Source organism: Accipiter gentilis, chromosome 9 (assembly GCF_929443795.1).
Source record: "Accipiter gentilis chromosome 9, bAccGen1.1, whole genome shotgun sequence".
Classification (NCBI taxonomy): domain Eukaryota; kingdom Metazoa; phylum Chordata; class Aves; order Accipitriformes; family Accipitridae; genus Astur; species Astur gentilis.
This window is the reverse complement of record NC_064888.1, coordinates 39,153,209-39,178,411: the sequence shown is the minus strand read 5'-3', so window position 1 is coordinate 39,178,411 and position 25,203 is coordinate 39,153,209. Positions and strand designations below refer to the sequence as shown.

General features: G+C 43.3%; 1 protein-coding gene across 1 annotated transcript in view; it reads right to left on the bottom strand.

The window, feature by feature from the left end:
• The window catches only part of LOC126043212 (deleted in malignant brain tumors 1 protein-like), a 40,511-nt gene extending 38,481 nt beyond the window's left edge, over positions 1-2,030 (bottom strand). The window contains 1 exon segment of the mRNA XM_049811259.1: positions 1,964-2,030. Coding sequence (XP_049667216.1) covers positions 1,964-2,030 — 67 coding nt within the window.
• Between the last annotated feature and the right edge of the window lie 23,173 nt (positions 2,031-25,203).

The window sequence follows — 25,203 nt, the reverse complement described above, 5'->3', positions numbered from 1 at the left end:
ATATTTGTGGTGTTTCCTTAAACCTGTGCTTCTAATTTGAAATACCAACAGTATTTTAAGTTGTGAAACACCCGTTGTTTATCTGCAACTGGTTTTTTTTTTCTGTAAACTTAAATGTGTAGTGAAAAAAATGTGAAACAAGTATAAAGAAAACTTGCATAAGGTACTCATTTCATATCCAATAGGAAAAATGTATTCATTATTTTCACATAAAAATAAAGTAGTGACATGCTTAGCCGTGGTCCATGGTCTGATACAGCATTTTAGAAGTGTTGTGCATTTCTCAGGCCTTTTTTATTTTGAGTAGCATACACAAAATACTTGGTAATTCCCACACATTCAAGAAGTGACTATACTGTGAGACAGGTATCAGGCTTTAACATAAAATGAACAGCAAACAGTGATCACTATATAAATTCCTCCTTCACTTCCAGGCTGGGTCATGTAAACTCTATTGGGCTTCATGATTAAAATATATGTTCTTGTAGTAGGGGAAACTTTTGGAAAGCCAGAGTAATTTTCAGTAAGTAATGGTTTGTGCATTCTACAAAATTGCACAGCTTGATTTAAAACCCAAATGCTCCCTTCAACCTTCCCCAATGGCGTGCTTTGCTTTAAGAAATGATATATAAAGCCATGGGTTTGAGTCACACTGTTATGTTTATATAACGTATGGTGTATTCAAATAATCCCTCATCTGAATAATAGTCTGTAATTCATTGTGGATGTGAGTCAGGCTGCCTACAAAAATTTCAAACACTGGCTTGCTTTTTGTGTCACTTTTGGGGCTTCCTTGTTCGGTTATTTTTATTTTTCTAAATGTCTCTTATTCTGATTTCATTGAATTAGTTTCTGTTTCTCTGTTTTCTATTGTTATTATTCAAGCACTTAGTACTGTCTTTGTAAAAGCAGTGGGCAAAATAAGCAACACAGTCTATAGCCCTCATATCCTGGGGGATATGATGGATGTTGTTTTCTTATTTATAGCTGCAAAGAACAGTAGACAGACAGGTATCCTGATCAGAAAAAATTCCTAGCAGGAGCATAACACTTCAGATCTCTTCTCTGAAAGACGAGTGAGAGTTATGCCTTTTTTTTTTTTTTTTTTTTTGCCTTGCTCTTACAAGTGCTTGTGCCTGAATTAAAGCAGGGAAGTCACCTTGCCAAGGCAAAGTGAGAGAGGCTGGCAGGCATGACACAACTCAAGAGGTGTTTGCTAGGAATAGTAAAGCCAAGAAATTATCCCTGTAAAACATCAGTAATATTCAGAAAGTCCTCAGAAATAGCAAATATTGGTTTCTGAGAAAACCCAGCACTCTTCTGATCTGCATGTGTAAATGTGCAGACTGGATTGTTACAGTCTCCAGGTTTTTATTCCACATACATGAAATTCTCAAGGACACAACTGTGAGCAAAATACACACCTCTTGAACTTTGTGATACCGTACAGGATATCAACTGTGTCTTACTGTTGTGCTCCCATTAAATTATATAAATTTAAATAAGTATTGGTTGGTTCCATGTGCATCTGCAAGGCTGAATTTTAAGTCTTTTAAAGCAAATGTGCATTGCAGCCAAAGAAACTATATTCCCTCTTAATTCCATACTGAAAACTGCAGATTTATAGGAACAGTCTTTCAGCAGTATTTTCATAGCAGTATTTTTTTCATTTGGTTTAAACTATGCTACAAGACACTACTGCAAACCAGTTAGCAATATTAATTTCATTGCACTAGATTTACTTCAACATGAATAATAGTTAATCATGATATTGATTGGCTCATGTTTTTAATAAGACAACATGATGCTATCTAATTTCAGTCTGTCTTACTCCTAATCTTTGCACAAAGTTGATTATACTAGCATGTGAATTACATGTATGGAACCAGTGTAGAGGAGAAAGACCTTCCCTTTTTCCTACCTTTTTTGGAAGGATGTTCTTTAAAGATTTTAAGTGGCTTACCTGAGGTGGCATCCAGGAGTGCTGCATTTAAGAAGAACAACCACAGCAAGTTCTTGGTGGTAACCATCTTGTCAAGAGATGGCAATAAAGAAAATCACCAGAATTTATACTCTGCACCTGTAAAAGAGTGAAGGTCCCAAGGTCAGTCTAGCCCATGTTATGTCTGATTTCTTATGCAATATTTTATGACTACCTGACCTTTACAGAATGATTATATATGAATGGTAAAGTTTCCATTTCCTGGAAAATTTGTGCTACTGCCCTTATTATACATTATCTTAACTGTATGTGCAGGCCCAGCATTACCTTTGGAACCAGACCAGTGAATCTATGTGTTTCTTTGTCCCCACGATCCCAATTTTATTTATTTACTGCCTGTAGCAAATTACTTAATTAAGCAGACTGTAACGCATTGCAAGGTGAGGCAGCAAATTCATAGCAGGCTTTCTGATAAATCCATCAGCAGAGAGACCTGGTCTCATAAATGAGCACTCCCCAGGGCTCAGTACTGGGACCAGTTCAGTTCAGTATCTGTATCAGTGATCTGGACGAGGGGATCGAGTGCACCCGCAGTAAGTTTGCAGGTGACACCAAGTTGGGTGGGAGGGTTGATCTGCTCGAGGGTAAGGAAGGCTCTACAGAGGGATCTGGACAGGCTGGATCGATGGGCCGAGGCCAGTTGTAGGAGGTTGAACAAGGCCACGGGCCGGGTCCTGCACCTGGGTCACAACAACCCCACGCAGCGCTACAGGCCTGGGGAAGAGCGGCTGGAAAGCTGCCCGGCGGAAAAGGACCTGGGGGTGCTGGTCGACAGCCGGCTGAATGTGAGCCGGCCGTGTGCCCAGGTGGCCAAGAAGGCCGACGGCATCCCGGCCCGTATCAGAAACAGGGTGGCCAGCAGGAGCAGGGAGGTGATGATGGTCCCCCTGTACTGGGCACTGGTGAGGCCGCCCCTCGAGTCCTGTGTGCAGGTTTGGGCCCCTCACTGCAGGAAAGACATGGAGGTGCTGGAGCGTGTCCAGAGGAGGGCAACGGAGCTGGTGAGGGGCCTGGAGCACAAGTCCTGTGAGGAGGAACTGGGGCTGTTTAGTCTGGAGAGAAGGAGGCCGAGGGGAGACCTGATCGCTCTCTGCAACTGCCTGAGAGGAGGGTGTGGGGAGGTGGGGGTCGGTCTCTTCTCCCAAGTAACAAGCGTCAGGACAAGAGGAAATGGCCTCAAGTTGCAGCAGGGGAGGTTTAGATTGGATATTAGGAAAAATTTCCTTGCTGAAAGGGTTGTAAGGCATTGGAACAGGCTGCCCAGGGAAGTGGTGGAGTCACCATCCCTGGAGGTATTTAAAAGATGCATAGATGTGGTGCTTAGGGACATGGTTTAGTGGGCATGGTGGTGTTGGGTTGACGTTTGGACTTGATGATCTTAAAGGTCTTTTCCAACCTAAAGGATTCTATGATTCTATTTTTATATTTCTGATGGTTTCCACTTGAAATTACAGGCTTGTTTCCCTGCTGCTTGTACACAAACAGCACATAATAAATGGGATTATGTCAGGTATCAGTAGTAAATTAATGCCAGCTATTTGTAACATACCCTAAGTGGACCTCATCTGGGAGCCTCTGTTGAGTTTGCTCTGCTTTACCAATGTCTTCCCTCAATCTACTGCTGTGCTCCTTAGCTGCGTTTGTCAACAAGACTTTCTTCAATTCTTTGAATTACAAAGTTTGTAAAAAGGGAAAGAAGTATGGGTTGAGGTAAAATCAAAAGTGCTGTTGAACAGGTTTCCTTGGTTGGTCTAAGTGAGTCTTAATGGAGTTACAGATCACTTAGGGCGCAACAGCCCATAATCCTGTCCTGCTAATCCGTTCACTGGAGTCGCTATATTGCACTTCTGCTGTTTTACCTCATCTGATGAGGAGAAATACAGGCCAGCTAGAAACAGGTCAATTGTTGGTCTAATATTCTATTCATTATGCTTCATCCAGGCTGTACCTATCTGTTCAATTTGGCTATGATACAAACAGCAACCAAACTGCAATAGTTGACATAACTTGTGATTCCTTCTGGTGCATTCCAAATTTCCTCCTGCAGAAAAGCTCAGCTTGGGTCTAGAGACAAAGGGAATATAGAGTCATCTTTCTGCAGAGGTTCACAGTGCTAGAATAGGGGAAGGAAAGACAAAAGACCAGAGTCCAGAAACAGAATCAGAAGCTATCAAAGCAGTCGCTGAGGAAAGCAAACAAACCGGAGGACAATGGTAAATACAACTGATTGTATTCATATGTTAATAAAGAAATGTAAGCCTGAACATTGCTATTCACAGCTCTACTGTTCCTCACTTCCTGACAAAAGCAAAAACAATACCATGTGCTCAGTGGAGTGATCACACACTGTCATTAGGAAGGGGCTATGGGATCATAATCCCTCCTCTAAATTCTTGGAAAAAAAAGACCTTTGTACAGACCAAGAAGCTGACGCAGCTGGAAAGCCGTCTTGCAGAAAAGGGCCTGTGGGTCCTGGTGAACAAATTGACCAGGAGCCAGCAATGTGCCCTTGCAGCAAAGACAGCCAGTGGCATCCTGCCGCTGCGTTCAGAAGAGCGTTGCCAGCACGTCAATGGAGATGATCCTCCCCCTCTGCTCAGCACTGCTGGGACACACGTGGGGTGCAGGTTCCAGTTCTGGGCTTCCCAGAACAGGAGAGACATGGACATACTGGCACATGTCTAGCAGAGGGCCACTAAGATGATTAAGGGACTGGAGCATCTCTCACACAAGGAGAGGCCCAGAGAAAAGAAGGCTCATCAATGTGTATAAATATCTCATGGGATGGAGTAAAGACAAAGCCAGATCCATCTTAGTGGTGCCTGGTGGCAGGATGAGAAGCGATGGGCGTGAACTGAAGTACAGTAAATTCCATTTAAACACAAGAAAAAAGAATTTCACTGTGAGGGTGGTCAAGCAGTGGAACAGGTTGCCCAGCGAGGTTATAGATTCTTCTGTTTTTCAAGATATTCAAACCCAACTGGACACAGTCCTGAGCAACTTGCTTTCTCTGACCCCTCTTTGAGCAAGGGGAAGGAGTAGAGGATCTCCAGATCATCCAGCTTTAGCTGGTTTGTGACAGACACCGTGAATAGAAAATTTATGGATGATGTCAAGGAGATTCATGAACAGAAGAGGACTAAATGTGCTGTGGTTAAATTTATCTACAACAATTAAATCTGCTAGCATGGTTCTTTAACACAAACTTGCTGTCAGAGTTCTTGCCAGGCCTCACCAATTCCAGCTTACTGGCACAATTCTGACATTTGTGGTAAATGTCCTTTAACTTATAAGAGGACCTACGTCTTCAGGTTTGAGAACAGGCACCTTTGATTTGCAGCTGCTAAAATGCCAGCATCCTCTGTACAAAATATGCCTTAGATTACTTCTCTTTTCTATTGCACGTACTGACATCAGAGCAGCAGGAAGTTTGCTGCAACACAAAGTACCATAAAAAACCTGCAGATAACGTGATGTATGAGGCTGTATTCCTGATAGCATATCATCAATCCATTGCTGTTCACACATCAGGAGGAAATAGAAACTATTGCCTTCGCTCTTGAACCACGAATCACTGAGACAGAATGTATGGCATTGAATTTGTCTTACCATAACACAAAAGATGTAAGGCACAGGAAACCTAAAGAAGTTTGTCCAAGAAAATCAGCCTCAGTTCACTCATGATATCTTCTATCAGAGCTCAGCTGTTTGCCGGAACAAGTGTTCGCTAAATTATACTGTTATACTTGGATTAAAAAAAAGAGTTATCTTTTCTATGCAATTTCAATTAAAAATGCAGGTCCAAACTATGAAAGATTGAATTTTTCAAACACAGTTGTCATTTTTAGTGGCACTTAGAGCTGTTAAAGACTATAGAAAGCTCTGCCATCTCCTTTGATCAAACATTTTCTTTCAGTCTGAGAAAGAAAAAATGAAAAGATTTTACTTACTATAATACTCTGTGTTCTACATCCATGAACAGATTTTCTGATCTGTGCTTCTTGCAAGAGGGAGTTTGAACGCATCATTCTTCCCATTGATCCTTTGTATCTGCCCAGGAATGCTCTGCAGGACTTAAGTTCTTATGTATGTTCCCATTCATTTCATGCTATACACAGATGGGTAATATGCCATCAGGAGAGTACCCAGTATTTCTCAGACTTTTACTCTTAGTCTGCTTTGCTTTGTCCCTACAACAGGAGAAAGGTTCAGTTTTAAGTCTAAGAAAGTAGCAAAAATAAGTATCAGAAATTTTATGAAGAGCTATATACAGGTGAAATAAATGTGTACTCCATGCATATCTAAGTCTAACATTTGGATAGTGTCCTGGTTGGATAGGCTCTCATATCCACAAAACAATCCAGAAAAGCTAAAGCAATTTTGAATTGAGAGTTTGCAGCAACATCCCATTTCTTGAATGCTGTTCTCCATTTTGAACTGATTCTTTCTGCTTGTAGCAGAAAAGTCAATAGCCAAGTTTTAGCTTGTATGTAACTTCATTGTCACCTCTGGCTGCCAGCACATTTGCATTTGAAATCTGGGTACAGCCATATTGGGTAGCGTAGAATGATTTTTCTTGCCTTGTTCAGACTTAGTCAGGCAGAAATATAGAGACTGTATACAGCCTTTTGACGGTTTTCTTGAGGCTGGGCATTTTAGGCACCTATATAATTCTGCATATGCCTATATGGCAGCTGCTGTTCAGCTAGGTGGCTGATTGCCCCCATCTGGTATGAAGAGTTGAATATACACCCTTAATCCTTTTGTAGAGCTGTTTACACTTCTTATTAAATAGCATACATACCAAAAGATGAACATACATCCTGCTAAATTCGTAAGTACATTTCTATAAAGACTTCAAGCGATGGATTACCAACTCCAGTGGCAGGCGACACCGTTTGATTTGGTCACGCCTAAAACAACAGTCCAATCTTGCCTCTTTTACTGTTCCTTGCAATTACTTCCTTGTTTAATAGCCACCCATTTCATGCTATTTTCACTTGTTTTACAGTTTTACTACATTTGCTTTCTCACTGCCCACTCCCCTATTTGATTTAAATTCTTCTGTAGATCTCTAGTCTGCTTTAATTTCTGTGCACTGCTCAGCTTGTGGCTCCCACATTGGGCCTGGTACTGTCCTGTAAGATTGCAAGACCTCTGGCAAAAGCAGGATAAAGCATGGAAGAGATGGCTGGCAGCACCTACTCAATGGCTGAGCAGAATTTCACAGTGCTTATCGTTAATTATTGATACATCATTCATACATTTTTTGGACACTTGTGTTCTGTGAGCTTCTCCGCACTGTCTTCTAGTTTCAAGGAACTTCCTACATTTGCAGACGCTGGACAGCCAGGGTCCAACGGAGGTGATGTGGGAATATGTAGCACAGCTGTCTCCCAGTGACATGCCCGGGACGTGGAAAGTACAAGTAGCCTTCGAGGATGCAAGCCAAGCTGCAAGCCACTGCTCCCAGCGTATGTATTGTGCTGCAGACCCGCACCTCTCGCATGACACGATACATGTGTATTTTGGTCTCATAATGAATGAATGTCCTCAACAATCTGAGCAGTCTACATTTGAAGGGTTTCTGGAAAAGAGCATGAGTACAACCTCGGTGAATTCTTCTCATGGGCCATATCTGCTCTTGTCTTGCACTACCCTGCAGCTGCATTCTTTCCTACTGCTTTAAATCTGATCCTCAAGCCTGTTTTTTGCCTTCCAGCCTCTTTTTATGCTCCTCTAATCAAACCATCCTTAGTTCTTTAAAGAATTTTTAGTTGAGTTATTTTTGGTCTTCAAGTAATGCCAGTTTCCTTTCTAAGCTTTACTGAGATAAAATGTACCAGATGTGGGGGAGCCTGAGGCAGCTGGCTACTGAAAGAGAAGGTGTGAACCGAGAAGACAACTTGTCTCCAAGACTTCCAACTCTCTCCAACGTTACCATCTGTTCACCTCCATGCCTTGACCTTGCCTTCAAACCAAAAGAAGGACCAGCAGGAAGGAAATGATGCTGTTAGTTGCCAAAGGGAACTGTTCGAGGAAAGTCATCGCTTCACGTGCAAAAGTACATAGATGCATTGCCATGGTTTAACCCCAGCCGGCAACTAAGCACCACACAGCCACTCACTCACTCCACCCTGGTGGGATGGGGGAGAGAATCGGAAGAGTAAAAGTGAGAAAACGCATCAGTTGAGACAAAGACAGTATAATAAGTAAAGCAAAAGCTGCACACGCAAGCAAAGCAAAAGAAGGAATTAGTTCACTACTTCCCATGGGCAGGCTGGTGTTCAGCCATCTCCAGGAAAGAAGGGCTCCATCACGCGCAACCGTTACTTGGGAAGACAAATGCCATCACTCTGAACGTCCCTCCCTTCCTTCTTCTTGCCCCAGCTTTATATGCTGAGCATGACGTCCTATGGTCTGGGGCAACCCTAGGGTCTGCTGGGGTCAGCTGTCCCGGCTGTGTCATCTCCCAACTTCTTGTGCCCCCCCAGCCTCCTCCCTGGTGGGGTGGGGTGAGAAGCAGAAAGGCCTTCACTCTGGGTAAGCACTGCTCAGCAGTAGTGAAAATATCCCTGAATAATCCACACTGTTTTCAGCACAAATCCAAAACCTAGCCCCATACTAGCTACTTACGAAGAAAATTAACTCTACTCCAGCCAAAACCACCACATGCATGAAAAGCCACATGCACTCAAAATGTCCATTGCAGGTGGTATACTGCAGGGGTGTTCTATGGGATTTACATATAAACCCAAGGGAAGTATGTAGGGAAGTAATATGCATTTCTTTCTGTGAGAAAGGTTGCATCAATATAAGACACAGAAGTCAGTCATTTAGCAGTTTCACAGTCATTGCTTCTCAGCAGCAATCCGCTTATAATGTGTTGCACAACTTTTATGCTACTTTGCAGCTGATACGAACTGATAAACAGCAAAGTCCTCCTACAGAAAGCTAAAAGTGACCTGTATATACCATTTTGTCTAAATGCTTTTAACCATTCCAGCTCCTTTCAGGAATGTGTTTCCACGTCTGGTTTTAGCTAGCCTCCATATTTTTCCCTTTGTTCTCACAACTTGACAACAATAGCATATTTCTGAAACCTTTTAATGACCCTGTGAATTTTGAAAATGTATTTAAAACTAATTCTCCGGCCACAATATGGTATCTTTGTCAAGGACTCTTTGTTCATCCTGTATACCTGACAGAACTTGTCACCATCCAAAAATTTATCTTAAAGCACTTTTTCTTCTGGTTAAATGCAAGGAAAAAGCTGAATTAAGCTACTTAAAATTTAATACATTTTATTTACTTGCAATGTTATTGGATAAAAAAAGTGTTGCTAAATTTTTGGTATGTATGGTGTTTAAAGAAATTAAAAAGCTAATAGAGTAAGAATTCCTTTTTGTGACATAACTGTGGTACTGAAATCCAGTCCCATGTCTCATCATGTTTATGTTTCAAGTACACATATGTGCAGAGAAACACCTGTGGTTCTAAGGGAGAGAAAAACCACATTAAAGTTACTTAATGCTTTTAATCCTAAAGAAGCCAACTTTGATTCCCAAAGATATGTCTACAGTGCTAGCCAGTGCTGGTTTTGATGATTTCTCCACTCATCCCGGTTCATGCAAAGTCTTCCCAAAGATTCCTGAACTGGTAGCCTGGACAGCAGATGTCTACATTGTGCTGCTCAGTGCTGTCTCTCTTTCCGGAATTTTATCTTCCTTCAGACATTAAAAACCAGAAGAAACAAAGGACCATAATGGAAAAGTCAGGTTTACTGCTTTTAGATTTTCTCTGCTCAAGGTCCCAAACATTTATACCTTTCATACAAAGGTTGTGCACCTTGATTTGTCATTTAAAGTAGATCTAGATTGTTGTTTGTATCTATCATATTTCTTAACACTTCTTAATACTTTGCATTGCATTTCTTCCTTGCACTAATCAAAGATCTGGAAGGATCGAGCAGTTTGACTTAGGAATGTGTAGTTTTAAGTTAAAATCTGCACCAAAGAAAAAATAATCAATTAAAAAAAAAAATTTCTTCATATCTCCAGTCTAATACCCACTGCAACACGATATAGTTTTCTGAGCTGTATGTTTTATTTTCTCTGAATCACAAATGTAGCAAGATAGAATGCAAAGTGCAGTATATGCTGTTTCCTTTTACTTCCTTTTTTTCCCCACCTAACTGGGCAGATCATTTCTGCCAGTGTGCTTTTTATAGTATGAGGGGTGCCCAATGTGATAATCTGAGGCAACAGGAGCATAGCATTTGCTAAATGGATGGGCAATGACAAATATAAATACACTTCACCTTTACCCCCCATTACTAGGCATTGTATAATAATTAGTAGACAGGGAAAAGAAGTCAGTGAATTTTGCCACACTAGATGAAGCCAATTTTACAGATATATTGCTGTATTAGATATTGCACAATGTATTGACATTTAACTGGGAGCTAAGATGGGTCATTAAAATTAAATATTTGAATTAGCAACAAAACTTTGCAAATGTTTAAATAAGCTATGTGCATAACTTTTCTGCTATGAATAGTCTCCCAAAATCTTTGGAAATTATCAAGGTTGTTAAATGTTTGCCTTAACCTCTGCAAGATCAGGCCTTCGATACACTTTGCAAAATCCATTCTGAAGATATTTGCTGAAATGCTTACTGCTCAACTGATGCACTCAGCTCATAAATTTCACAACGAGGCTGCATATTGAGGGCAACATACCTCAACTTTCACATTGGAAAACTCCCAAAGGCCAAACCAGGCTGTGCTATGCCTTTCTGCAGAGCCTGGCACAACTGGGGCATGACCATACCCATGCCAAGCAGTAGGTTTTGTTCTTTAGCGTGAACAGAAAATATAGCAATGCCCTCGGGTAGTCTGAGCAAGTGATAAGGTCTGCCCAGTGGGCTCCAGGCTGTGTTTGCCATTACATAAATAAACAAGAATTAGTATAAAGAAGAGAGCTTAGGAATTGGCCACAGCATAATGCGTGGGCAGGCACTGGCTACATTAACTGACTGCCCAAGTGCTCACAGCCTGAAAGGCTAGGCAAGGCTTAGCTGCCTAACCCAGTCATTTTGGACCTTGCAAACATATCTTTTTTAGGTAAGAACTGTGTATTGGTCTATTTGTCTAAAAAAAATCCAGAAAGAAAAAAGGGAAAAGGTGGTGGAGACACCTTAAAGTGAGGTGGTATAAAATATCTTATGGCTTTCATTGACATTCAGTTTTATTAGATTGACTGTAAGCTCAACAGATATGGTCCAAGAACAGTGTGGATCTATAGAAATGTTTAAAATACTCTAAAAAGATTCTGCATTGTGTTTGCAAGTTATCTAAGAATCCCATACAACTCATCTCCCGTATGACCTTTTTTTTTTTTTCCTAGGATTTCACTGTGCTGCAACTGCCTTTGGCTTTGGCATTCTCTGGTTCACATGAGTACAATAACACAATGAATCTACTCTGTCTTGTCATAAGGATACATGAGTCATCTCTTAAAAGAGAAAAAGACAATAGCCATTGACTTATTCCATTGTGCCCTTTGTAGCTGCCACCCTACAGCATAGGAAGACTGGTGTAGTTTTGAATCAATAAGCTAAGCTAAGAATAGTAATAATATACGCTTTTACTGAACTGACAAGAAGCCCTGAAAGAGAAATAAATACTCATACAAGCTTTTTCAAGTGAAAATTAGCAAAGCACTTAAGGAAAGAATGATTAAAAAAAGAATATGTAAGAATAGATGTTAGTTATTACAATCATTATTTATATTTCCTAAGAGCATTTCAATGGCTATACGAGTTGACCTAAAATTTGAGATTTGATATATGGATTGAGGAGATTCACCATACATAACCAAGGAATGGTGGAAAAAACTTTCGACTTTACTGCAAATATGACAGTGTAAATATCACTATAGGGATGCTCATATCTTTTCTATTCATCACCAGTATTTAAGAGAGGGGAAAATTATGGAGACATTTGGGATTCTGCTGCAATTATATAGGTTATAGTTTCATGATAACAGAAATTTATTATAGCCCTTTAGCTAATCCACATAATTTGGTCTTAAACATTAAGTCCTTGTGAATCATTAAATTCTCATCCAGTTCAGTCCTCAGTCTATGTTATCTTTTAGCCCTCTTCTCCAGAAACCTTCCACAGAAAAATTTCCTCCAGCTTTATGCAATTACATTATCACAGTGGTAATGTGATAAGTCAAAAGGCATTGAAGCCTTATCTAGGTTTTTCCCCTTGGGAAGTTTTGAACAATTTCAAGAACAAGAGGCTGTAACAGTAGCTCAGTTTGCCCATTCAGAGCTCCAATTACACATAAGAAGGTTACTCTTGCTCTCCCCAGTATCCTAAGCTTTTAAATTGTAGAATCATAGAATTGTTTAGGTTGGAAAAGACCTTTAAAATCATTGAGGCCAACTATTAATGTAACACTGCCAAGTCCACCACTAAACCATGTCCCTAAGCTCATCTACACATCTTTTAAATAACTCCAGGGATGGTGACTCTATTACTTCTGTCAGAAGCCTGTTCCAATGCCTTACAACCCTTTCAGTAAAGAAATTTTTCCTAATATCCAATCTAAACCTCACCTGGCACAACTTGAGGCCATTTCCTCTTGTCTTATCGCTTGTTACTTGGGAGAAGAGACCGACCCCCACCTCCCCACACCCTCCTCTCAGGCAGTTGCAGAGAGCGATCAGGTCTCCCCTCGGCCTCCTTCTCTCCAGACTAAACAGCCCCAGTTCCTCCTCACAGGACTTGTGCTCCAGGCCCCTCACCAGCTCCGTTGCCCTCCTCTGGACACGCTCCAGCACCTCCATGTCTTTCCTGCAGTGAGGGGCCCAAACCTGCACACAGGACTCGAGGGGCGGCCTCACCAGTGCCCAGTACAGGGGGACCATCATCACCTCCCTGCTCCTGCTGGCCACCCTGTTTCTGACACGGGCCGGGATGCCGTCGGCCTTCTTGGCCACCTGGGCACACGGCCGGCTCACATTCAGCCGGCTGTCGACCAGCACCCCCAGGTCCTTTTCCGCCGGGCAGCTTTCCAGCCGCTCTTCCCCAGGCCTGTAGCGCTGCGTGGGGTTGTTGTGACCCAGGTGCAGGACCCGGCCCGTGGCCTTGTTCAACCTCCTACAACTGGCCTCGGCCCATCGATCCAGCCTGTCCAGATCCCTCTGTAGAGCCTTCCTACCCTCGAGCAGATCAACCCTCCCACCCAACTTGGTGTCACCTGCAAACTTACTGCGGGTGCACTCGATCCCCTCGTCCAGATCACTGATACAGATATTGAACTGAACTGGCCCCAGTACTGAGCCCTGGGGAGCACCGCTGGTGACTGGCCACCAACTGGATTTAACTCCATTCACCACAACTCTTTGGGCTCAACCATCCAACCCGTTTTTTACCCAGCAAAGCATACACGCGTCTAAGCCATGAGCAGCCATTTTCTCCAGGAGAATGCTGTGGAAAATGATGTCAAAGGCTTCACTGAAGTCCAGGTAGACAAAATCCACAGCCTTTCCCTCATCCACTAAGCAGGTCACCTTGCCACAGAAGGAGATCAGGTTAGTCAAGCAGGTCCTGCCTTTCCTGAAGCCATGCTGGCTGGGCCTGATCCCCTGGTTGTCCCATACGTGCCGTGTGATGGCACTGAAGATGATCTGCTCCATAACCTTCCCCAGCACCGAGGTCAGGCTGACAGGCCTGTAGTTCCCCAAATCCTTCTTCTGGCCCTTCTTGTAGGTGGGTGCCACACTGGATAAATTCCAGTCCGCTGGGACCTCCCCAGCTAGCCAGGACTGCTGGGAAATGATGGAACGTGGCTTGGTGAGCACTTCCACCAGCTCCCTCAGCACCCTTGGGTGGATCCCATGCAGCCCCATAGACTTGTGCCGGTCTAAGTGGTGTAGCAGGTTGCTAACCATTTTCCTTGGATTACTGGGACTTCATTCTTCTCCTTGTCCCTGCCATCCAGCTCAGGGGGCTAGGTACCCCAAGGGCAACTGGTCTTACTATTAAAGATTGGGGCAAAGGCAGCATTAAGTACCTCAGCTTTTTCCTCATCCTTTGTCACTATGTTTCACCTCACATCCAATAAAAGACGGAAATTCTCCTTAGCCGTCCTTTTGTTCCTAATGTATTTATAGAAACTTTTTATTGTCTTTTACAGCAGTAGCCAGATTAAGTTCTAATTGGGCTTTGGCCCTTCTAATTTTCTCCCTGCATAATCTCACGACATCCTTGTAGTCCTCCTGAGCTGCCTGCCCCTTCTTCCAAAGGTCATAAATATTGCAGTAAAGATACCAAAGGTCTGTTGACTCAGGTGGAGCTGACCTGAGAGTCACCATTGAAGTCCACTTCCACCTGTCTTGGCCACAGTCCAGGGCCAGCCTTGATCATACAAAATCCAGCACTAAGGATGGAAATGCGCTTTCCAGAGATGTCAAAGCAAAGCTGCTCTGCAGGGAGGGCTCCTATGAGGGCTCCGTTGCTGACAGCATCGTGCTCTGCCTCTGCTGTGTCCCGTCTTGCGCCGTGGTCACCAAAGGCAGAGCAGGAGAGCAGCCCAGCTCCTGCAGGCAGACACAGGCAGGGGACAAGGAAACACAACACTTCTTCAAGGTACCAACTTCTTCAAAGATCTTTCTAGAAGCTGCCTACTGATGACCCAGCCTGTTGTGTGTCTACATACCTAGAGTTTGTGTGCTTTTCTGAAGGTGAATTATCCATGTCTGAGATATGTCACTGATACCTCTGATAATAACAATCCGCAGTGAACTGGCCATAGCCATTCAGTCTATTTGACATTTTAAGCTGCGGTGTGTATGTATGTGTGTTATATTTTGGGTCAATCCATCCCCTTTCCACCAGTAAACCCCAAATGCCCGTGTTCATTAATCAGTTAAAATCTAACTTAATATGTGCAGTATTCACACTATTCCATTAAAAAAAAAAATAAAAAAAAAAAAAAAAAAAAAAAGACAAGAGATTCAGGAGCTCAAAGGCAGTTCTGTTTGTAATTGTAATGCACAAGAGCTTACCCATTCCTGATTGTACCATAGGTTGTAAAATTGTGCGGTATGGAAGATGTCACATGTGTCCACAAAATAACATCAGGTTTGGATCAGAGCTGTGCAGGTAAGCTTCAAGGAATAAATTCTGATTGATATCAATATAGTATGGTGAGTCCTCCAGTGGCCATGAGAAGGATGCAGAATGATAAAACGTAAGGTTTACATCATATCTGCCATACCGCATTTCATTTACTTCAAAATTGTCCTCCACAACATACATTATTTGTGCCCATGTGCTCTGGAGCATTTTGCAGTTGACGTGCAAGTGAAGATTTTTATTCCTCGTGATTGCAGTACCAGAAGAGGATCCTCTAATAAGGTTGGAATAGATTATTGTATTGTTGTTTCCCTGTTTGGCATACAAAATAAAATGCAAAATTAATTCATGTAGTCAGGTTTCCTATTATGCATTCTAAACTTTGCTGTATCCTTACAGCAATGTTCATAGTAAATGCATTATTTCCCAGGAAGTCTGCCGTGGAGTAGTCTGAATGTAGTAATTTCTGTTCTCAAGATAAGAACTTGTAATCTACATGTAATATTCAGTGCCTACAATGTGGGCCTAGAAAACTATTCACATTAAATGCAGACATAACTGAATTATATATAACCTGTACAATGCTTTGAACATTAAATCCCTGAAGGTTCAGGTCCAGCACCGTATTTAAGCTGAAATCTGTCTTAAAACAGGATTGGTCATATTTAGTAAAAGCTTTGGACCTTTTTAACCACACACTCAGGTTGGGACCTTGAAAATGCCAAGTATTTGCTTCCTTACAGACTTTATTCCTTAGGAGATCAATAACAGGCTATAAGTAAATGCTCTGGCAGCAGATGCAGGAAATACGAGTGCTAATAAACTTTATCCCCCAGGAGAGGGAAAGGCAGCCCATAATCACCAGGACACTTCCAGTCCCTGCAGACCCCAGTATAGCTTTCAATTTGTGCTGATTTCCAAAATGAATTCTTTGGTTTGAATTTTTACACACTCATGATATTTGCACATTTTGCTGAAACATTTAAAGTCATACCTCTCTCACTGTGCCGCAGCGAGTGTATGGTATATCGCATATAACACACTCTGATGTCATGTTGGGTTTGCAGTAGGGGTCGTTCAAGGTGAGATTCTGAGCAGAGTAGCCTTGTGTCTGAAGGTAGTATCTGCTCACAGCTACATGCGTGTACTCTGGCAAACACAGCAGTGCTAGTGGATGGCAAAGTGAATCTGTTACAAGCTTATTGAAGTGACCGAAAAAGGTTATAAGTTGTGAATTAAATGAACAATATCTTTTGCAGAGGCAGCTGATATTGCAGAAGGAGTTCAGAATCCAAACCGTATACTTGCATCTCTATGAAAAGCTACAGATCTAATTTAAAATAATGTGAAATGGGTGATTCATTGAAGCAGTACAACATGATTAACAACCAGTGAATTCGCAAATAATTGAGAAACAGGTTTCTGCTTTAAACATGAACTTACTAGTGCACTGATCTGCTGGAGTGGAATAACAGTCAGCCTGAAACCCTCTGTATGTGTATTGAGAGTTACTATAAAAATCTGACAGTCAGCAGGTTTGAGGAAGACGTGTACACGTGAAAAGAACCAGAACAAAATTTCCCGAGGAGAGGAGAGGTATGGAGTGGCCCATTATAGAGTTCCATGTAGTCAGACAGGCATCTGCCACCTTCCATCCTGGGGAGCAAACATGACTATTCAGTTAAATGCTTTGGTTTGGGTTTTTTGGGGGTTTGTTTTTGTTTTTTTTTTTAACTCAGATTAACTGTTCATAGCAGAAGAGTACATTTTACTGATATGACTGTCAAATCTTGGGAACAGAAATTACAGACCCCAAGTTCTGTCTTATTAGGTGCCAGCCACATTATTGACTAAATAAACAAAAATTAATACAATTTTCATCTCAGAGGTATTAAAAGCTTTGAAAAAGATCCTTAAAATCAAGCACCTGTCTGCTTAGTAAGCCCAGGGTGTTGATCCCATACATTCATCTTCCCAAGTAATAAATTTTTACTTACTGAACATCTATAATTGTGAGTGTGACACGGAAGTTGCTCCTTACTTCTATTTCCCAAACACAGTTGGCACTGTTCAGATAATTTCTGGGGTAAAATGGACTCTGTAATGTACCAGATGGAGAGGAAAGCGAGCCACCACAAGAATAATCTGCAGAGAATAACGCTCAAGGGCATCACCACTGTGGCACTATGAAGACCAGCACCAAACCTCTCTCGCAGAAGAAGCAGCGGCTCAACAGCAAAGGATTCCAAGTGATCCCGCATCTCCCTGAGTGTCAGAGATGTTACCCAGGGTCTGTAAGTGCAGCGCACATTTGGGTTTTGTGCTCTGATGCAGACGGAGCATCCCAGAGGCAGAGCAGTCCAAGGAGAAGGATAATGTAACCAGAAATCTCTGTTTACCCGTTGGTGGAGGCACCGTTAGTCCCGAGTCTGGAAAAGGAGAAAACCAGAGGGCATGAGGCACTCAGACCCCTCGGAGAACATGCTATAAACTCATGGAGAGCTACAGAGGGACCCATGGGGAGGGTGCCCTGGCTCAAAACCAACCCCCTCCTCACACCCTGCTCTGCGTGCAAGCCGTCGCCCAAATCTCAGGTCTCCTGAGCACAGTCTGAAAGAGCAGCCACGGTGCTCTCTCTGAAACATAGGCCCCTGCATTGGGGACCCGCTGCTGCCCTGCAGAGCACAGAGCAAGGGCTGGCCAGCCTTGCCCAGCCTGACATAAACTCCAGGTGGGTTTTCTTCAGGAAAATGCCACCAAAATGAAAAAAACCCACCTGAGCATATGAGAGAAGTGTCCCCGTGATAACAGACAGAGTATTTTTCTTTGTAAGGGCAATACCACAAGTAGCTTTCAGAACCCGCACAATTCAGCTCCGTTATCATGTACGAGCCTGAGCCGCTCAAAGGGAAATAATAGCGATCACGCCAAGAGGTGAGCTGCAGCCAAGCCGCCTGCACGCAGCCTCGGCGTCTTGCATGTCCTACAGGTATCCACACGCTTTCAGCCAGGCTCCGAAATAGAAGACTTCCACATTGCCTGCACATCTGTTCAGGCCACAGGTCTCTTCCAGAGACATAAAACCCTTGGTCAGGCCAGCAGTGTTCTGGTTTCAGATAATGACATCTGACAGGAGAGCACAGGCTCCCACGTCCTCCTCGGGGAACAGCTGCCCACGACACCCGGCGGCATTCACCCGCAGCACAGCTCAGGGTGCTGAGCCTTCTCGGGCTCCCACGCTGGGGGACGGACGGAGAGGCTGGGGCAGCAGCGGGCAGGTACGTCCCTGTGCCCAGGGCCACGATGAGGACTCTGGCAGACAGACTCACCATCAGCTATGACTTCAACTGGGGAGGAGAACAAGCAGAAAAAACCCACATGGGGAGCAAGTGTATTAGGACAAACCTTTTGGGAGCTGTCAGGGTGCTTTATCCTTTCCCCAGTGAAAAGCACAAGTGATAGAAGATCACTTTCTTCCTAACAAGGATGCAGGCTTCTGGGGGACAGAGCCATCCCCGAAATCCTGGCTCCCAAATAACTTTGTTCTTGCACACACCCCCGGTCCCACCATAAAGCACACATGAGCTTTTTCATTACACAAATTTCTTCCCAGGAATAAATATGATGGTAAAAATATAAAGCTATCACTATCATATAAAGTAAAAATCAGATTATTTCTACTTACAAGCAGTGGTCTTAGGTGTTGTTGGGAGAGCTTTACTTATCTCTTCTACAGAAGAAAAAAACATACAAGATACCATATGGGGAGGTCAACAAGGGAAATACAGTTTGAAACTTCCCCAAACACCATTCCAGCCTCTAGCAATTTGTGGCTGATGAACTTTAGATCCAAGAGGTTTCTTTCTATTTTAGTAGACCTCAGCAGTTTTTTCCCTCTATGAATCATCAAATCTCTTTGTGAACCCACCAAAACCTGCAACTGGCCCGGAGAGTGCCAGGAGCCCTCGAAGAGAGAAGACTCTCTCTCTGCTTTGAACAAGGCATCTGCCGGTTTCATCTGATCAGAAGTTGATGGCTTTGCTTCTTGCATGAGAATAGACTGTGAACAACTATCTCCTCCTCCCCTCCTCCATACCAGCAACAACTAAGCTACCCCAAAAATCTTAACAGAAATGAAGATGACAGAAAACTACCTGGGGAGATGGTCAGAGCAAGGCCAGTGAGGGAGGGAGGCCGCACATCCCATTATCTTCCTTCATTTTGCACAGCTGCAGGCAAAAAGGGGGTCTCCAAAAGCTACCTGTGATGGGTTTTTCTCACTTTCCCACCACATTTAAGCTACTCTCCTTCCCTTCGTGATTTCATCCGTACCTCGCTGGTGGCATAAACTCTGCGTCAGAGAAGAGTTTTCCCTGCTAAGGCTCCTGCACAGGACACTTGGTGGAAAGCCCTCCAGATGGCACCACCAGATCAAAGGTGTCCCGTGGGACAGGGCTCCTGGAGGCAGAGAAGGGTGATCTTCCTAGTGTTTTCTTTCATCTAACCTAGAGAGTTAGGTTTTCCGAAATAGGGCTTTATGGGGTTATTCAAACCCTGGGGGAGAAGGACAGTGTATAGACCACCATTACCCTTCTGCATCAGGGCTGACAACTGTCCAAATGTCCTCTCGGAGAAATGTTTAAAAGGATTTAAAATAAGTGAGTTTGGCTGTGTAAAAACTGGTTTCAAAATATAAATTGAGTTGTTCCAGTGTTTGACTTATTTTAATAATCGCAGTTACTGAAACAAAACTGGTTTTCATATTGCTTTAATCACAGTGTCACTACATTACTTTATAAGAATTGCAGTTCTGAAAAAGATGAGCTGATGGATGTATGTGTGAGCACACAAAGGGAAAGCAGGTTTTTGCTTTTGGTTCATTAGTCCAAGTCAAGTTCATTTCAGAACTTTATGTTTGAAAGAGGTAGGGATGGAAAGACAGCAGCTATGGCAAACACATTTGATCTGTATCCGTGCCCTCCTTCCCGCACAAAGAATGCGACAGCAGCTGCTTAAAAAGAAATGCCTTGTTTCTCACAGCACCATGCTGACACTCTGCTCAGCCAGGGAACCCTCACCTGAAAAAGGGGAAAGTGTTTTTTGAACACAGAAAGACTATTTTGTCCTGTTTGCAGCATCCTCCCTCGCATCAGGCCCACTGGTATTTGTATCGGTCCCCAAAGGGATGAAAGTGGCCTGGCAGATCACTGTCTCTGCAACCAACTCAAATTACACTAGTAACAGGAATTAGACTATGGGGAATTCAAATAATATAAAATTACAGTAATTCCTATTATATTCTAATAATTATGATAGTAATAGGAACAGGGACATGTGCCATACTTGTTTTATCTAGGGCACTCTGTTATTAAAGACCAGTGTGTTATTTGTAACAATATACTTAATCAAATACAAACCACATGGTTCAAAGAGCACCTCACGGTCCTTAAAATAAACATGCATTTCATGCAGAAAATACATATCAGTCTTTAAATTCAGTACCACAATACAAAGATTCAGAAAATTATATCAGTGGCTTTACAGTATATTCATTTGAATTTCCTTTACTAGTCTCTTTACGAAAATGGTGAGAACAGCAATTTAAATTCATTAAGCATTTTGAGGAAAAGCTTTTGAATTAATGGGTATAACGATTGATTTGCTCAGCTCATAGGTTTGACCTGCTCATGGTTTCTGAAAGAACTAAGCTCTGCTGCTAAATCCTCTTTTACCCTTAGATCTCAACATTAGCCTGATGCAACGCAACTGTCCTGGCCCAGAACCCCCACCGCCCAAATTCAACCTGATACAGCAGAGGAGAGAAAAAAGATCAAAAGGAGAAATGAAGCACAAATTCCATAGTTGAAAGGGGAAAAAAGAAAGGATTACTTTGTTAGACATGCAAACAGTTCATTGACTATGTAAACACGGGTAGTCTTCTCTTATGGTTTTGTAAGCCAGGTGGGAGAAGTGGTCATTCAGAGGGATGGAAGGAAGTAAGGGAGGTGGCTTGGTAAACAGGTTGGGCAGCTGTTGCATACCTGGAACAATGAAAGAAAAGCAAAACCAGATTAAAACCATTGAAAACTCAACACAAGTTGTTAATATTTGAATGGAAAAGGACAAGATGTGAGACAACTCCAAAGATTAAGTCTGAGGCAAGCCAGGGTGGCTGGTCCACACAGGCCCCAAGAAGTTGCGATGGCAAGCATCACTTCACGGCCATTCCGCTCAAGGACTGCCATTCACCGCATGGAGCTCAGCACCTCAGTTCCTCTCTCCCTGGATAAAAAGAAAACAAGTGTCATGGATTGACCTTTGCCGGCTGCAAGATGCCTACCAAGCCCCTCTCCCATTCCTCCTCAACAAGGCAGGAGGAAAAAATAAGGTGAAAAACCTCATGGGTCGAGATAAGGACAGGGAAATCACTTACTGTCACAAGGAAAACAGATTCAACTTGGAGAAAAATAATTTCATTTATCGCCAATTAAAATAGATTTGGATAGCAAGAAACAGATAAATTAAAACAACACCTCCCCAACTCCCTGTTTTCCTAGGCTCAACTTCACTCCTTCATTCCTGACTCCGGTACCTCCCCCCTCGCTGAGCAGTGCAGGGGGAATAAGGGGAATGGGGTGCTGCGGTCAGTCCTTAGCAGTTTGTCAGTGCTCCTCTGTCCTCCTCACTCTTTTCCTCTGCTCCAGTGTGGGTCCTTCCCATGGGCTGCAGTCCTTCAGGATAAACCTGCTTCACCATGAGGTTTCCATGACCACAGCTCCTTCAGGAAATGTCCCCTTGCTCCAGGATAGGGCCCTCCACGGGCTGTGGGGCAACCTCAGCTCCGGCACCCGGAGCACCTCCTCCCCTTCCATCTTCTTTAACCTTGGCGTTCACAGGGCTGTTCCTCACACTTTTCCTCCCCCGAGTCCTCATTCCCTGCATGGCATTTTGCTCTTTCTTAAATATATTTTCCCAGCGTGGCTCAGCTGTGCCCTGAGGTGGGGCTGCTGCAGAGCTGGCTGGAACACACCGAAGTGCCAGAGACACTGGCTCAGACATCAAGACGCTAGCTGGCACACGATGAAACCACCCCTTCCATTTACCATACTGGATTGCGTTTGCTTCATTTGCAGTGGTCACTGCATGGTCCCTGATACTGCAGGAAAAAAAATCCAAAGAGCCAGTAGCAAAATAGTACTCTGGTATTGATGTGGGGTTTTGCACAAAATGACCTTACTTCCCACCAGGTAGGATGGCTGATGTTTGTTGAGTCTTGGTTCATTTTGCCAGTAATGGAACTTGATGAGGGTGTGTTAAAACAATAGCTTCAGTTTGGATCCATACTTGCTTTAAAAGTCAACTATGCGATGCAATGTTTGTCTTTTGGGTGGGAGAAAGAATGCAAGTTGTTCACACTTTTTTATTAATTATTATTCTTGATCAGTTTGCACTAACTCCTTTAAATTGAACTGATACCGTAATTTCCATCGCAGCATCAATGTTGCTTCCCTAGCGAGGGGCAGAAAGCAGGTACCAATCACTCACCCCAAGCTGAGACAGCCTCCATGGCCCACACCTTCCCCTGGTCCCTCTCCTTTCTCCCCATCTGTTCACTTTCCTCGCACCTCTGTCCAAAGCTTTGTTTACACAGGTGTTACCAAAGCGAATTCCAAGGCTGGAATGGTTTCGTTGCATAACGAAATCAAGATGTATGATTAAGCTATGTTTGCTTGGAACAGTGAAGTTTGATTCAGTCAGCAGCTGGAGACAGCCATGCAGCCTGGCCATGGGAATATTGGCTTCTCTCCTCGTACAAAGGCCTCCTGCCACCCCTCTGCTGCTCTTGCTTCCAGTAATGGTCATTTCTCAGTAGCCGTTAAGGAACAAATGTGTACAAGTAACGTGGCGCATCTGACAATTTGTAAACAATAGAATATGATGTCAAATTGACTGTCCTTGTAGAAGACCTGCTTGCACTCCTCAGTCCCCATCCTCCCCGGCTGCTTTGTTCGGCCATACAGCCCTTTAACACCGCACAGATTCCCTCAGCGCCACTTCTGCAAGCTTGTTCTTCGGTTCACCCCTTGTTTTTCATGTTACACAGTTCTGGCTGTGTTCACTGTGGATGTCTGAGAGCCCACACACAGCTAGAACAGAAGTGATTAAAGATCTTTCTCGCTTGCCATGTAAGCTGTCCACAGCTGTGGACATAAACTGCATAAACACTGCAGTCCCCCCGCCATGGTTACATGGGGGGTCTCCTCTATTCATTCCTCTTACGCACCTTCTTTCTCCTGGCTTGCTGTTCCTTTCCCACCCCTTTCCTCTCTGCTCCATTGCTGGCTCCTTCTTTCCCAAGAGGAATGGCGTTTAAGATCCACACTAGTAGCTCACAGGAGGGCACCGTGCAGGAGAGCAGCGAGTGTTTGGCCCAGACCTGTGCCCTGTGTGTTACAGGGGAGAGTACCCAGGTGAGCAGGTGAGGACAGCTCTTCATGAGAGTCAAGAGCTGCATAAGGAAATAATTGTATTGATCTTATGATACTCGGGATCTATGACACGTTCCTGAACAGTAACCGTATTCCTGGCTGCAGTGAATACTTTTGAAAAATGGGGAGAAAAAAACGCTCATCAAAAATTCAGGTCAAGTTCAGCAAACAATTTCATTTAAGCAAAACGTTAAAGCGTAAAAAATTTCTGTTCTGTACCTGTCATAATGGAATGTTTCAAATAAAGTTGTTGGAAATTAACCCAATCCATTTTTTAAAATCTGAGGAACCCGAGAGCAAAACTACACCGTTCCTCTGAGGCAGTGTAAGACCGCAACTGAAAAATTTATTATTCACCAGCTCTGCTCTTACTGAACTGCTTGCCCATGCCTGGAAGAGATGCTGAACCATTGAGGAAGAGATTACCTGGGAAAGGTGCTAGATGGTGATGAAAGACACAAAACCTGTGCCTAGTCTCCATTTTGTGTTCCTGTTGGTTGCCCCTCATCTGCTTCCAGCTCCCTTCCCTCTCCCAGACCTCCACTGACTCCAACCCATCCCACCTAATGAACACCAACTTCTTCTTCACGCCCAAGCGAGGTACACAAGCTCATTACCACATTTGAACCCAACAAGATCTGTTTACCAGAGGTCTGTATGAGATAACAGTAACAAAACGCTTTGACCTTACAACAAAGGGACAGCTTGCAGAGCAGGAACTGTTTGATTGCTGTTTATTTTCTAGTAAAACCCACCCCAATATGTTATACAGCACGAGTTACTCCTTATATGAACATACACTCTTCACTCCTTAAATCAACACCCTCAGACCTACAGCTGGTAAAGGCAGGTAAAGGCTCAATGGCAAAGGAAAAATAAATGAAAAATATAATCTCGGAGAATATCCTTGTCACTGTGAAGTCTCAACACCAAGGTTTACATAGCAGTTATTGGAACAGAGATGATAACGGGACTAGAACTGAGGCTTGCACGCTTTTAAGCAGCCTTTAGCCACTGCTAAAAAGCTGCTTCTTACCCTGCAATTCCTTGTGTCTGGCGCCATGCAGGTAGAAGCATGGAGAACTCTCCTACCCTGGCCAACTGAGAGTCAAGTGTTTAGTTTGGTTTTCTGGGATGAGATAGATGGATTCGACCCCCTCTCACCTTGGGCACTTCCGTGCTGAAGAGACTAACTCTTAAGCCATTTTAAGATGGGAACCACCCATGCTCAGGAAGAAAATGGCTTCTACTTTCCCATCTGCAAGTAGCCTCACCCAGCCATAGCACACGTGGCACCACCATTTCAGACCTTTTAGGCAGGTACTAAACGTCTGAGTCCTAATAATCAAATTTAAGCACCTCCAAAGTTGGTGGCAACTGATGCCAGCAAGAGATGGGGAAGGGCAGTTCAGCTTCCATCCATCCAAGATCTCCCTTGAAACTTGCCTTAAGCTTGTGGAACAAACTTGATCTAATACCCAACAAAACAGCAGAAGTTGAAAAAAGCAAGCAGTGGCTTGCAGGAGGAGGAAACGATCTTATTGTTTGCTGCACACAGA